The sequence below is a fragment of the Ictidomys tridecemlineatus genome, chromosome 2 (genome assembly GCF_052094955.1).
Source record: "Ictidomys tridecemlineatus isolate mIctTri1 chromosome 2, mIctTri1.hap1, whole genome shotgun sequence".
Classification (NCBI taxonomy): Eukaryota; Metazoa; Chordata; class Mammalia; order Rodentia; family Sciuridae; genus Ictidomys; species Ictidomys tridecemlineatus.
Genome location: NC_135478.1, coordinates 81601614 through 81617087, shown reverse-complemented (window position 1 = coordinate 81617087; position 15474 = coordinate 81601614). Strand labels below are relative to the sequence as shown.

At 43.0% G+C, this 15474-nt stretch overlaps 1 protein-coding gene across 11 annotated transcripts in view; it reads right to left on the bottom strand.

Annotated features, from left to right (window-relative positions):
* Cit (citron rho-interacting serine/threonine kinase) overlaps positions 1-15474 on the bottom strand; it is a 157735-nt gene that overhangs the window by 21611 nt on the left and 120650 nt on the right. For 8 of the 11 annotated variants that reach the window (XM_078039028.1, XM_078039029.1, XM_078039031.1 and 5 more), the window contains 7 exons: positions 14846-15039; positions 12091-12226; positions 9865-9969; positions 4602-4742; positions 4056-4163; positions 2160-2322; positions 1721-1885 (listed from right to left, as the gene is read on the bottom strand). In XM_078039028.1, coding sequence (XP_077895154.1) covers positions 1721-1885; positions 2160-2322; positions 4056-4163; positions 4602-4742; positions 9865-9969; positions 12091-12226; positions 14846-15039 — 1012 coding nt within the window. The remainder of the gene's footprint in view (positions 1-1720; positions 1886-2159; positions 2323-4055; positions 4164-4601; positions 4743-9864; positions 9970-12090; positions 12227-14845; positions 15040-15474) is intronic. The other 3 variants (XM_078039030.1, XM_078039033.1, XM_078039036.1) reach the window with 1 other exon arrangement.

Here is a 15474-nt window from a genome sequence, read left to right as displayed (position 1 = left end):
AACTAAAATGCACCGATAAACATACGGGAGAAAAATCCCATTTAAAAGTAATTATTGTGAACTAAAGAATCTCTCAATTTTATGTATATGTACTGACTGAAGAATTCCCTATGTTATGTCCAGTTTTTTCAGGAATGATCTCCTTTCGCTCATAAATCAACTTTTTAGTCTCAAAGAACTGATTCTTACATCTATGCTGTAAGGCCAACCCTTCACCCTCAGTTTAACAGGTTTCCTCTCAACGGTGACTTAAGTAATTAGAGGCAACTTTAGATAGAAAAGCTCTGGACATGTCCCTCTGAACCCACTCTGGTCGGCTGTCTTCCTTTCCTTCATGAAGGATAACAGCAATGCACTGTGAGCTGGAAGGCGCAGCCGGAGAAGAAGAAGTGTTCACACCTCCCGGGAGGCTGCTCTCCAGTGCTCATCAGTGAGCACCACAGCCAGGAACCACGCTTTCCTCTAGGTTCCCACCACCATCTGGATGACTTCTAGAGCAAAGCTCTTTGACTCAAGGTGTTATGTAAACATAGGAAGAGACCACCTCGTGATGGAAAAGAAACAAGAGCAATAGTGAAATGCCGTGGAGACTCACAGCCCCAGCGGCTTTGATGGTGATGTCATGATGCTAAGCCACGGTTCTGCTCTGTTTTCCCCAAGCCTTTCCAAACCACTCTCCTTGGCCTTTGTAGAAGTCCTTTCCATCTCAAGGTGAACAGAGAATACTTAGGAACACAAATAAAACTCCTTACCCTGTCAATAGCTAAATAAACTGCCACAAACTATCTACACTTGAAATGTACGTAACCTTTAACCCAATGACTCATTTCCCAACAGTTTATTCCACAGCCACAACACCCACAGAGGTACAGGCCATTCTCTGCAGCATGTCTGTGGTTACAGGGAAACAAACTAAGTACCCAACAGCAGGGGACTGGCTTAATAGGTGAATCGTATACCCATACCATCTGGGTAGTCCTCTGAAAGCATGAAGTAAGTCCCTGTGTCCTGATGTGTGTCTAACATTTATCTGAAAGGCGTCTTGCAGCGTACAGTATAGTGTGCTATGATATTTATTTACAAGGTGGGGAGCTGAGAAAAATAGGCTTAGTTTTTTCACATTCTTTAAATCTGTTCATATAAGATACATGAATTAATAACATGGCTACATTCATGAACTCTGGCTAAAGAACTCGATGAGTAAAAGCATCTGACGACTCTGGGTTAAGGGATCTGTCAGGGGAGGGAAAACTCACATTTCGCTCTTTATTCCTTAGGATTAGTTGTAATTTTTACCATATGACTGCATTTCTTGGAAGGTTAAAAAAAATTCTACATAACTCCAACAGGCCCATAAGAATGAATATGGTCTGAATGAGTCCCCCAAAAGTTCTTGCATTGGAAATTTAATCCTCAAATTCATATGAAGACAGGATTTGAAGAGGGGCCGTTGGAAAATCATTAGGGTTAATGGAGGTGAAGCTAGAGCTCCCACAGTGGCATTCCTTTATACAAAGAGGAAGAGAGACCTGAGCTAGCTCACTTGCTCCATCCTGCCACCACATTATAATGCGGCAGGAAGGCCCTCACCAGATACTGAAGGCACACTCTTGGTCTTCCCAGCCTCCAGAACTATGAGCCAAATAAACTTCTTTTCTTGACTACCCAGTATCAGGTATTTTGTTATAGCAACAGAAAACAGACTAAGATAAGAATATACCTTCTGGGGTTGAAGACTCCTTTCTGCGGCTAGACGGTGGGGCAAGCAGGCTCATGGCACTGGGCTGGTGCTCAGGTGACCGCACAATGGCAGACATGGCAATCTGCTGCCTCGCTGTGGCTGGAGTAGAAGGATGTGGGTGGTCTGTGGCTTTGCGGTGGGCAGCTGTTGAGAGACCAGTGTGATTTTGAGTTAGCAGAGTTATCAAGAGGACCAGATTAGGCAGACTGCCCCTGGGCTGTCTTTCAAGGCCCCAAGACCAAATGAATATAAGTCATACCAATTTGGGAACATAGAGGAGGCTATAATTTTTTAGACTCGGGGTGTCTGGACTGAAAACTCAGAGGCCATAAACAAAAATGGTGCTTTGGCCAATCTCATGGAGCTCAGCCCTCTGCCCCGCTCACAGCCTGGAGTGCTTTGTAGATGGAGCCCCTACCTTCCTCCCGGGCAGATCGGAGCTCAATGCGGGTCTTCTGAAGGGCTTCCTCCAGCTCTGCACAGCGAGCTTTTTCCTTCTCCAGGGCCAGCTTCAGCTCATTGTACTGCAGAGGAACCTGTGTGGGTAAAGCAGGGTCCTCTTTCCGTCGACTAAATAAACCCTAGCAATGGAAACAGAGATATCTCCTAACTCCTGGAAACTGGCACTGTGCGCTAGCTAAAGGAAAGCTGACTCGGGAGGAGCAGACCACCAAGGCTAGGAACATACTCACTGTAAGTGTGTTTAGTAAAAATGGCATGTGAAGGGGGAAGGGGTAGGTTGAGCATCAGCGCATTCCAGCCAGCTGAAAAAAAAGTGAGGTGCGGACGTTTTCACCAAGAGGGTTAAAGATGCTTGAATTGCCACCATCTCTTCCTTTAGCATTCCCAAGACAGGAGAGCCATTTCCTGAGAGTCTTTTCCCCTCAAAAAAATGGAACCAGGAGAGATGGAGTATGGAGCCAGGAGAGATGGTTCAGAGGTCACTCTTGCCTTTGAATTTGTCTCATGAGGCTTAGTTACAAGACACAGAGAGGGGTGTTTTTTTTTTTTTTAAAAAAAAAAAAAGCAAAATTTGATAATGAAGGCTAAAATGATGGTAAAATAAGGGGCTTACTAAAAATGAAAATGGAAACATTTACTGTACACAGAAAAGGAAAATATAATAATGCAACTGAGACAAAATTAACTTAAAAAATAAGAGATGGAAACACCCTGACTACACCAAGTGACATAACCAAACACCAGTCCACTGCTAAAATAAAAAGATTAAATATCATAAGCTTAGCAATATATAGTAACATAGTATATGCAAGTTTGAAATCCAACCAGGCAGAGGCTGCTTAGCAGGAGGTAACCTCTGAATGCTGCACTTCCCCGTACAGTAGAGATGGCACCAGGAACACTGGGACCAACCACCAACTTAGTCCTCCAAGCCTTTCTCCTGGATATTCCAAGTCATTAGACCCTTTTCTATAAAAGTGCTGCCATAGCCACTAGGTTGTACTAAGGCCTTTGGAAGGAAACTGCAAGTTCTTAGAGGCCTGAAACTGCGAACACTTGGCCAAAACTAGTGTGAGGGCTTCTGTGTGTTGGGAAAGCCGAGACTGGAGAAGCTACTTTCTGGAGATGGAGGTGTAGCTCAGTGGTAGGATACTTGCCTACCAGGCCCAAGGCCCTGGGTTTAATACCCAGCACTGAAAAAATAAAATAAAGCAACTTATAATGTGTACCTATATATAACCCTGCCCATGGTTTGGGTTTTTATCCATAGTTAATTTTAAAAAGAATGGTATGGAGAGTATGGCTATCCAGTTGGGCACTCCAAGTCCCAGGGTTCAGTCTCTTCATTAGCTGATCAAAACCACTGGGCCAGATCATTTGTAAATCTTCCTGGAGTCCCATGCAGGTAACCTAAGGACCGATTCAGAGTCCCAGATGTACGACCTACTAATCCCTCTGAATCCCATACATGGGAGCTGCTAATCCTACTATAGTCCTACATAAGGACCTCTGAACCTGTTTAAGCAGGTTTGCATACATGACCTACCTGTAAGTCCTTCTCTCTGCAGAGAGGCACCCCAGCTACTAAGTGGGAGGGGAAAACCACTCCCCTAACACAGAAAGGCGCTACAACTTAAGGGGCCACGAACATCAAGTTAGACTTGATTGATGATATACTCTGCTAAAGGCTATTCTGATTATCTAAAAACCTATTTTTCAACCCAAAATGAAACAAGAAAATACACATTTTTTTCTTCTATGTTCCCAAGGTTATACATCACAGTGGTGTCCACTAAGTCAGGAACCATGCAGTCAAATGGCCAACTCCCAGCTGCCGCACACTTGGACCCACCTTTTTCTTTTTAGCAGGTTGATCCATTTTGGCTTGCAGAAAATCAATGAGTTTGGTTTGTTGAGAAATAGTGCCTTCCATCTTCACCTTTTCATGAGAGTAGAGAACCTGGAACCATGGGGCGGGGGGGGGGGGAAGATAACCTCAGAGCCAGACAGGAGTGTACTCCCAAATTTGGTACTTTAAGAAAATGAAAAGTAAAGTCGTTAGGACACTGGAAAATTCAACCCAAATAGCATGGGCTGAAATTTATGTGTGGAGTTTCAGTTTTATCAGAATAATAAAAAAAAAAGATGGAGAGATATATGAGAAAGTAAAAATAAGCAAATAGTTAAGTGTAGGATCCAGGTGGTGGTCACTATGGAAATCTTCCACTATGAATATTAAACATATTCATAATTAAAGTGTTGAGAAAGGTTCACACACACACACACATACATGCTGTGGGTGGAACCTAGAACATCGAGAGGCTAAGCACCCTCCTGCACTGAGTCACACCCAGCCCTGCAGAGGGCTCCTCAGCAGATTCCCTCTGTCCACCCTCACCTGAATGTTTTCCAGCTGATACTCTAGATCGCTTCTTTCTGTCTTCAGCAGATCGGCCCTATCCAAAGCTTCTTGCAGCCCTTGAGTCAGACGGAAAATGTGGTTCTTCTGCATGTCCATCTGCTGCTGTAGCTTGGCTTGCTAGTGGGAGAAGGGCCAGAGAAAGACTCGACACCACCCGGAACACTACATGTCCCCCGCTGCTCCTATTCTCAATTAATTCCAGACATGACACTAGAGGTTCAGCTTTGGAAGTCGTGTGCTTCCAGAAATACCACCTGTCTTTATTGTTAAATGACACAGGCATGGATAAAAAAGAACTTGAAAGAAAATCTCTGATGGCCAAGTCACAAGATCCCCACCATGACAGGAAATCCAGGCTACAGGTCTGCCTTCCCAGTCAGTGATACACTTGAGAATACTTTGATACTTAAGAGCTGACAGCAAAGTCAGCTCCCTGATAGCTAAGTTCCATTTGTCCCTATTTTTTGATCTTTTTAGGATCTTAATGGTCCTTAGGAGAAATCACTGTATGGGCAGTGTAGAATACCTATGGAAGAACTGTATCTACCCCCAACTTCATGATCACCATGACTCATACAGGTAATAGCCTCGATCACACTGTGGGGAGAAAGGCAGAGGATCCCAGATACAGTATATAAGTGGTAAAACCACTTTGTATTTTGAATACAAAATTCAATTTAGTATATTGGAAACAGTTTTGTTCTGAAAAATCTCCCTCTAATTTTTATGTAGAAGTCAACCAGAAAATAGGACAAGTTATAAAGATACTGGTTTTATGGTTCTCTTTCCTAAAATGTGTCTGTTTCTTTCTGAAAATGTGTTCCATCCTGACAAAACTTCAACTAAACCCTGGGTTGTCATCCAACCATAATGCAAGTGACCCAAATAATCTCTTCCCTGGTGGCCTAGACTCTCTGCACACTTAGAGCCAGGAGCTAGGAAAGAGCAATAAACATCACCATGGAATTTTCAAATGGTCCATGGCAGATCCCTCTCCCTCTAACTTTATTGCTCTCTGCTTATGTTTTTCTTTCCAGTTCTACTGCTCACCTGACCTTCTTCTTGAGAAGGACCTGAGGCATCTGGCTGTAGTCAAAAGAATCTACACCTTTGGAATCTTTCAGACCCTAGTTTAAATCCTGACTTTAACACTCAACAGCAATATGACCGTGGGCAGGTCCTGCTGCCTCTCAGAGCTTGTTTCTTCATCTGACTGTGGGTAGAACACCTGGCCTCACTGGATGACACACTGAGCACAGTGCCCAGGGAACAGCAGGTGCCTGGTGGATCTCGATGTTTTCCACCTCCTTTGTCTTGCTTTCTTTGCTTCATCCAATTCAGTGCCCTGATCATCTTCCCATCTGCCTTTCCCTACCAATCCTGCCATAAAACAGGAAATACTAACTAAAGATCACCTAGCCTGAGTGTACAACCTGCCTGGAATTTTTTAATACAATTACAGAATCCCCTAAGACACATAAGGAATGAAGGAAGGAAACAACTGAGATGCCCTCTGAAAGGGGGACTCCGTTCCCCACAGCACAGTGACTTCTTCCACAAATTACCCTCTTTAGTTTCTTCCTAGTGTTTTAGGACAACACTAATTACTAGGCAGGACCCAGAAAGACAAGTGCTGGAGACAGGGATCTATTTGGTGACAGCCAGGCCCAAAATATTTTTCTAGAATAAATGCATCAACTGTCCATTGGCTTTCCAAGAAATAGGATGGTTATTTACTATAATAAAAACCAAGTCAGAGAGATATTTAGAAATGTTTTTCAAAACCACTTATCTGCTTCCTGGAGAAAGGCAAAATGAGGCAACTTCCTGGGCCTTAGCCATTGCTTAGACCCACTGACTTCACAGGGGTGACAAGAACCTAGGAGGACGGATGAAGGAGCTGGATGGCAGAACCTGAGACATGGAAACCCCAGTGGACAGACAGGAGGATAGGTGAACCAGCAAGTTCAATAGAATGGTATTTCTTAAAACTTCAATTGAGTATATACAGAACATAAGGATGTTTTTAAAAAGGAAAAAAAAAAAAAAAAAGCTTGTGGAAGGCTAGATGTGATTTTACAGGTCCCTGAATGTCACTGGTGTGATTAAAGAACCCAAGCAATTGGCAGAGAGACGTTAACAGAGACCAGTATGGAGGAGGAAATATTCCACTGAACAAAGACCACAGGGACCATATATGAACCACATGCACTTCCAGAAACTCTCTTTGGAAAGATAGGGCTAGCCAAAAGGATCATTCAGAGCTTGGAAGGATATGAAATGTTTCACTTAGAAAAGAGAAGGCAATCTGGAGTAGGAGAGAGCCTCAGATACTGACTGTAACTGAGATAATAAAAGAAGTCATCTCATAGGACTGTTGATAATACGTGTAAAGTTTTCAGAAGGGGCCCTGGCACCTTGTAAGTGCTAACAAAACATTCATTAAATATTAATTAATTAATTTGATCATTAGTCAATATTAATCTCGATTTTGGTTGGATAGGCCTGACTACTCTCTAATTTCATGTTTTGATATAATAGGACCAGTGGGTGAAAGTTGTAGGTTTTATTTCAGAATAAGAAAGGACTTTCTAAAAATCAGAATTGCTGAAAAATGGGTTGGGATGTCCAAAGTCACTATAGGTATTTTGCCTGAGTCAATGAGGGATGCCCATGAAAAGTGTTGGAAAAGGCAGTGTCTATCTCAGTAGGAGACAAGGATTGGTAACTGGACTTCACCTCTGGCATTACTTCCAATGGGCTGATGGTGGTCTGTAAGTGTCAAGGCAAGAGAGCTTCTAAGGCCATTTCCGGCCCCAGAGGAAAGATGTGAGAGAGAGTTCTATTAGAGAAGTTTGTCCCAGTAAGGCAATAAGGAGACTCATGATGGGAATTTGGATTAGATGACATAAATATTCCTTCTAATTTTGAGACTCTGATTCTGTCCTACTAAAATTCTCTGTTCCTATGAAGAAGATGTTTAGGTTGGGGCCTTGGGCCCATGGTTACAAAGTGCACTCCACAACCAGGGATCTCAGCCATGTTTTGGCCAATAAAGACCATTCTCTGTGTGCAAGGCCCTGGGTTTGATGCCCAGTGTTGCCATAAATAAATGAATAGATAACTCTCATTCCCTGTTTCGTAATGGTTTCCATTGTCTGAAATTTGACTCAAGCTCAATGTCAGCCAGAAGCCTGTGCTCAAACATCTATCTGTGAGGGACAGACTGGGAGAATGGAAATGTTCTCACATGGGTTAGAAGTGAGAACTGGGGGACTGAGACAGGCTTCCAGCATCCTATTCCTAGCCTTGTCACTGACTCACCATGTCACCTGAGGCCAAAGAACTGAGCTGCTAGGGTCAACCTGCCCTCCTCAGGAAAACACGACAGTCAAGGGCATCTAGTATTCCTATTTTCTTCCCAGCACGAGCTCAAAGTGGGAATATTGCCTATTGATCCCAGATAAAAGACCAGAACTCTCTATTTGACCCCTAGGTAGAGTTAAAAACTCTAACAGGTTGAGCATCCCAATTCCAAAAATCCAAAATCTGAAATGCTCCAAAATCCAAAACATTTTGAGCATGAATATGACACTGCTTGTTGAAAATTCTACACCTGATCTCATTGTGCTAAACTGTAGTCAAAACACAGGCACATTTTAAAAATTGCATAAAATTCATCAGGCCTGGTGGTGCACACCTGTAATCCCATACATCCAGGAGGCTGAGGCAGGAGGTTCACAATTTCAAGGCCAACTGGGTAACTTAGCAACACTGTGTCACAAAATAAAAAATAAAAGGCCCAGAGCTGTAGCTCAGTGGTGAGCATCCCTGGGTTCAATCCTCAGTATTAAAAAAAAAAAAAAAATTTGCGCAAAATTACTTTCACCTATGTGTGCACGATGTATATGAGTCACAAATGAATTTCATGATTAGACTTGAGTCCTATCTCTAAGATAGCTCATTATGCATATATAAAAATATCCCAAAATCTGAAAAAGAATGAAATTCAAAATACTTCTGGGTCCCAGTATTTTGGACAAGAGCTACTCAACCTATATAGTAATATTCTTTGGGTCACTTTCAATGAATTTCAATCATATATGTGTGTGTGTAAAACCAATTTTATTTTAAAATTTCTTATTGCAGCGAGGTACACATAATATAAAACTTACATTTTTCTTTCTTTTTTTTTTTTCGGGGGGGGTCACCCAGGGCCTCCCTCCTGCATGGTGGGTCATTGTAGCCATTTGTACACAGGTCAGTAGCATTAAGGACATTCACACTGTTATGCAGTAATTACCAACTATCCACCTGTAGACTTTCTCAAATTCCCACCCTTATTTCTCAAGTGTCATTCTATGAGACATTGTATACTCACCTGCAATAGTCTCACTACCCTTTTCAAACTTAACAGCCTAGTGATATTATTCCTATCAGCAGGGCTCAGGAGCTGTGAGCACCATGTGACGACAGGGGATTCTGGGTAACGAAACTGCCGGGCTCATTATGGGTTAAACAGAACACTCTTTGGAGTCCAACTTTTCCTTAGATATCTTTACAAAGTACATTTGCCCTTGCAGGTCAATTCTAATGAACAAAACAGAATCATTAGTGATTCAACATATAGGGCTTTGGTTGGGAGTGGGAAGTAATCATTAATTTAAATAGCAATTTCCAGAATTCTGTGAAAAGGCACATGAAATAACATAAGGGATGGGGTTAGGAGATCAATTTGAACTTGTCATCTTATGTCTCAAAAGCAGGGCACAATTATTTTTAATTGAATTAAGTGCACATTCAAAAGTCCTCATGAAATTTGGCACTCAGCATAATCTGATCAAATCCCTGCCCTGTGTGGGAAGCTAATTTGCATGGATGTTCTATCAGCATGAAACATAATACACTTTGAATATTAACTCTAAAGAACAATTTAACTCAATATTCATTCAGCCATGTATTTAATAAACCTCTATTCAGCACGTACTTACTATGTGCTTGACACTCTGTTAAGCACCATGTAGGAGGATACAAGCAACAGGGAGACCCCGCCAGTCAGAGACATATTATTTTAATGTGCTCGACATCTTATAGAATGTATGATGGGACCACCCTACTCTACCTCAAAGGTTCTTACTTCAAAATCTTAAAGACTGACTTGGATCTGACCACGTGAACATAACAAATTTTCACTTTCTAAATCCCCCCTGGCTCTACCTCCCAGGTAATTTGCACTCACCTCTTCCAGAAGCCTCTGTTTGAGCTCTCGTTCTGTCTCCAGTTTCTGCTGCAAGCTTCGGGCATTCATTTCAAGCATGGCGTGCTTCTTCTCCAGGTCATTGAGCTGGACATTGGGAAAAATTGGCCATGATGCCACATTTAGGGATGCTAGACACTAATGACTGTTCTAAATGTCCACAGGCCTTCACATATCAAGGACAATCAAGTTCAAAAAGTCAGAATGTCAGTAGTGTTTTTGAAAACATAGAAGTCCATATAACAGGTAAGTCTCCCATATTGAGGATAGGAATTGTTTCTATGGGATGAGTCACATATATAGCTACTTCGAGTTCTGAGAGGATGACGGTGCGAGAACTTATGGATCTGAAGTTCTTTGGCTGAATTTAATTAAACAGTCCTATGCCAGGAGCTTAATCCTTGCCGAGCATCACAGGTTCTAGGATGAAATGTAGGATCTCATCAAGTCACATGCCCTGACCATGACACTTTACCATGTGAAAATGGATAAGAGAGGTATGGAAAAGAGAACTTCATCCCAATAAAACAAGACAGAGAAAAGATCATTCTGAAATTTCTGGATTGCTAAAGGACAGCTGGCAACCAAATATTTCAAGAAAAGTCAGTTGGAAAAATAAATCTTCAAGTTAAACATAAAAGGATTCACTTGTCTCTAAATAATACATCTACTTTCCTCACACTTACAAAAAAGAAAGAAAACAAATCAATCTCAGGGAATTCAGGAGCATTCCTGAGCAGGAAGCACCAGCCTTGAATCCAAAATTCTGTTTCTATGAATTTCCGGTAAGGAAATAATCACGAATACTCATAAAAACTTACGTTCATCAGGTTATTTATATGGCTCCCCCCCCCCAAAAAAAAGATTGGAAGAAACCCAAATTCCCAACACAAGGGGAAATGTATAAATTACATGCCAGCATGCAATTTGATTTTTTTCAGGATTACATGTTCAAAAAAACATTCAGTAACTCAGGAAAAGCTTCTAGTTATACGATGTTTTTTAAAAACAAACAAACCTAAGTTCTAAGTTTACAAAATAAATGTGTGGGTATAGTGTGTGTGTGTGTGTGTGTGTGTGTGTGTGTGTGTGTGTGTGTGTGTGCAAAACATACACAAACAAGATACTGCGAATAAAGTCACCAATGTAACAAGGTAATAGGTTACCAGTCATTTTTCCCTTTACTATTCTGTGATTTCTGTATGTTCCAGAATGATCCTAAATAATTACTTTTATAAATGTGGAATAGCAAAGTTATATAAAATACAAAATCCATATTTTTCTTTCAAGACTAGTAGATAAAATGTCCAAAACATTGGTCCATTGCTCTGCAAATTTCAAGGAATGGTGCATAGACAGAACACAATGTGTTTCCAGTATGAAATACTAAGGATCACATGTATCATTAGACCCTGCTATGTTTGAATGTGCCCCCCAAAAGTTCTTGCATTGGAGACTCAATCCCCAAATTCACATGTTGATGGTATCTGGAGGTGGGGCCCACGGGAGATAATTGGTATTAGATGAGGTTATAGGGGAGGGGCTCCAGGATAGCATTAAGGGCTTCTTAAGAAGAGAAAGAGAGACACTGGAGCTAGCACACTTACTCTGCCTCACCATGTGACATCCTCCCCCATGCTATCATGCAGTGAGAAGGCCCTTACTATGTGCTTGACATTCCCAGCCTGCAGAACTGTGAACCAAACAAACATATATTTATTCTTTACATCTGGCTGCAGGTATTTTGTTAGAATGACAGAATACAGATTCAGATAGGCCCTTTTGTGTTCCTGAACTTGGAAAATGGAGAAGCTGAGCTGTCTATGATTGCAGCAATAGTAAACATTAGTCATTGCCACCATGCTCTTCCCAAGCATGCTCAACATTAAATCCCAAAACCTTCTAGAAACAAGATCCCAGAAAACCAAAGAATGGTGCACCCAGACCACAATTTGGACTCTGGAGCCAAGGCAGGTAGATGTTAAGAAGCCTCTGACCAGCTGTGATAACCCACTTCCTACCACACCCACCTATGCTACTGCCAACCAAAGATGTCCCACAGTGAGTCATAACTGACTTTTTGGAATGAGTGAATGTATACTTATGAAATCTGTTTACCACAGATTGCACTTGAATTTGTGTCAAGCATGCCTTTAAAAGAAGGAAACAAAAATGTTGTCCTAAAAGGCAGAAGGCCTGGGCGCTGACCTTGTCAGAGAGGCTCTCAGCTTTCAGCTTCTGTTCTTTGAGAGCCTGTTGCAGAGCGAGAATCTCAGCCTTGTGCTCTTTCACTGCCAACTCCACCACCTGGCGAGACTCAGTGATCCGCTGGTCAGCTCTCGCCCTGCCAGGAAAACACAGGCCTGCTTTCAGAAGCCCCACCACTGCCCACCTGGAGAAAGGCTGCTGCACCTCCAGTCCTGATGAGCAACTCCACAGGCCTTCCTCCAAATTACATCTTCTTTTCTGGCAGCTTACGGAGCAAAGATCTGACCCACTTCAGATTCTGGGTGAAATAACCCTTGAGAGGCAAAGTTCCTGGAAGACTGACTTTCAAAAGCTGAAGGAAAATCGGCATTTGCAAATGCAACCAGCTGAATAAGGATGTGTAGAGCCCACCACTCTCTCCCCACGGGGGTGGACATGGAATTGAGTATCCCCTGAAGAACCACTGGGAGACCCCATTCAATAAAACATTTTCTCTCTTTAAAGCATATGCAGGGGATAAGTGTTTTGGGTGCTCATTAGGAAACTGAAATCTGAATCTGATGAATGCATGCCTAAATAATCTAAATAATGTTAAAGGACACAAAAGCCAGAAGCAAACTGGAGAAAGTCACTTCCTTACCCCCAGTTAGGTACCACGTTTTCCTGCTGCTACGTTTGGCTTGTACAATCTCCTCCACGGGCAAGACTCTCCTTCATTACTCTAGGGACTCAAGTCTTACCCCGTCTTTAAGGATAAACTCAAATGCTGTGTCTTCCATAACCTCTTCCCCAATGTCCCTTCTCCCTCACCCTATGTCTGAAACAGCAGTGTACTCCTCCCCTAGCACACCTCACTCTTTCAGGTGCAAAGAGAATACACAGCTCCCCTACTCTGCTAGACTCTTAGCCTGTGGAGGACAAGGATTAAGAATTATATTTTACTCACCTCAGTATCCCACTTAATACCAAAAAAGAAAACAAAAAGACAAGGAAAGAAAGAAAGAAAGAAAGAAAGAAAAAGGTAAGACCTCTCACAATTGCCCTGAAAGTAGATTTGAAAGTAGGCTAAGGCTAGTCTTCCAAGCACAGTCCATAATTACACTTTCCATGTGTGCCTGCGTATTTTTTGATTCTGAGGCTAGATCCGACCCCCAAAATTATCCCTGAAGTACCCTAGAAACAACTCAGATAGGAGCTGGACTTGAGGGTGGGAGGGAAGGGGTCTGTGGGAGAGCAGTGAGAACTTCTACCAAGACGGAGGAAAGCAGGAACAGGGTCTTAAAACAGCAGCCCCTCACCTCAGCAAACACCGTGTACGGGAAAATGTTCAAAACAGAACTACTTCCATTGGTTCCCTTGGAAACTTGAGGGTTTGTGTTTTCTGCTCCAGCCTTCCCAGCTCAACTGAACTTTGCATATATCATCCCTGCAACACCCCGCACTGAGCATACTATGGACCAATGCCAAGTGGGAGATACCAACATGAGTAGAATACAGCCTAATTAAGCAGTGGGTATTTCTCAGTATAGTTTATCTTGCTTAAGGAATTCAGAGAACCACAGGAAGGTGAGATTCACAGGAAGGCAACATTAGCAGAGCTGTGAAGGGCAACTACAAATCCGCTTTGCAGACAGAAAATCACAGGGCCACTGCTGGCCCACAGTGTCCTCCTGCAACGAGGAAAGGGTTCCTGCTCTTCCAGGTCATTTCCTTCCATCAGTAAGCATTTACAGCATGCCAGTTATGCGAGAACAAACACATTCCTGCCATGAGTTACAAAACTTTCATGGTAACTCTTCAAACTGAAGGCATCTTCATTGTAAATAGCCACCCCTGCATCATGCACCTTCTTCCTTTGCAAGAAGGAAACTCCATGCTTAGGGAGATATGGAAACAAATGCTGCTCAAACTCATTTCCTACAACGTGGGGTGGAGGAGGGGGAGAGGGGAAGAGGGGAGGGGGAGAGGGGGAAGGGTGGGAGGGGGAACCCACTCAACTATTCTTGTAGAGTGGTGGTTCTCAACTGGGCGCAATTTCCCCCCCAGTCTAAAGGACATTCCTAGGGGTTACTCTGGCTGGATCAGTGTCAGAAAAGCCCAAGCTCCTGACTACAGTCTGATATACAGTTTGCATTTCTCCTTTTACATCCTAAGGCGAGTGGTGGGAATGGGTCAAAAGCCTCTTATGCTGCCATCTTGGAGCAGAACCCAAAGCCAGCCAGCACAGGGGCGACTAAGTTTAAAATCAAAGCGGCTCACACTGGCCTCCCAAAACTTGGAAAAAGGGCTGCTTCTAGTATCTAGTGAGGTTGTACTCCACAGCCTCCAGTGCAAAACACAGCTCCCCCACAACAAAGAATCATCCAGCCCAAAATGTCAGCAGTGCCAATGCTGAAAAGCCCTGGCATAAGGGGAAGACTGGCAAGCACACATGACAAGGGTTAAAATGGTGATGGCCTTGCTACATGGTCACAGTGATAAGGAAATGATGCACACTGGTAAAAATGATTCTGCAAAGACAGCACTGAGTTATTTGCAGTGGCTCCCAGACCTTTGCCAGGGTAAAAAGATACCAGCCACATGTCACAGAATCCAACTGATAGTGTCCAGATTTACTGTCAGGTGACCACCCATCCTGATCTGCCTAAGAGTCTCCTGGTCTTGCAACCTGGTTCTAGGACCATGGGCTCAAAACTCTCAGGAAGACCTAGCCAAAGTCATCTGCCACTGGCTTTCTGCAACCAGGAAGTCCCACCTGCTCTGCTTCTCCGTGTCCAGCATCCTCTGTAACTCTCGAACCCGACACTCAAACTGGGACTTCTCGTCACCAAGGACACTCCTCCAGGCCTCCCACTGGCGCTCCTTCTCCAGCAGCTCATCATTCAGGGCCTCCAAATCCATGACCTGCTCCTCCAGCATCGTGCACGTGGTCTTCAGAGCCTCCATCGTCTGCAAATCAATACCACTGGGTCGTGCTTTGCAGCAACAAACGTTTCCTAGGGATTACTCTGGCTGGATCAGTTTCAGAAAGCCCAAGCTCCTGACTATAGTCTGAAATATGGTTTGCATTTCTAAGGCGACTGGTGGGAATGAGTCAAAAGCCACTTGTGCTGCCATCTTGGAGCAGAACCCAAAGCCAGCCAGCACAGGGGCCACTAAGCTTAATATCAAAGTGGCTCACGCTGGCCTCCCAAAGCATCCAATTTTAATTTTAATCTTTGTTGGTTCTTTTTAGTTCTCCATGACAGTACAATGTATTTTGACATATCATAGATACATAGAGTATAACTTCCCATTTTTTTATTCTTCATCTTTTAAAATCAAAATTAAGAAGAACTACTATCTACTTTGTAAAGCCACTTTTTAAAATCTCAAAACCTTGGC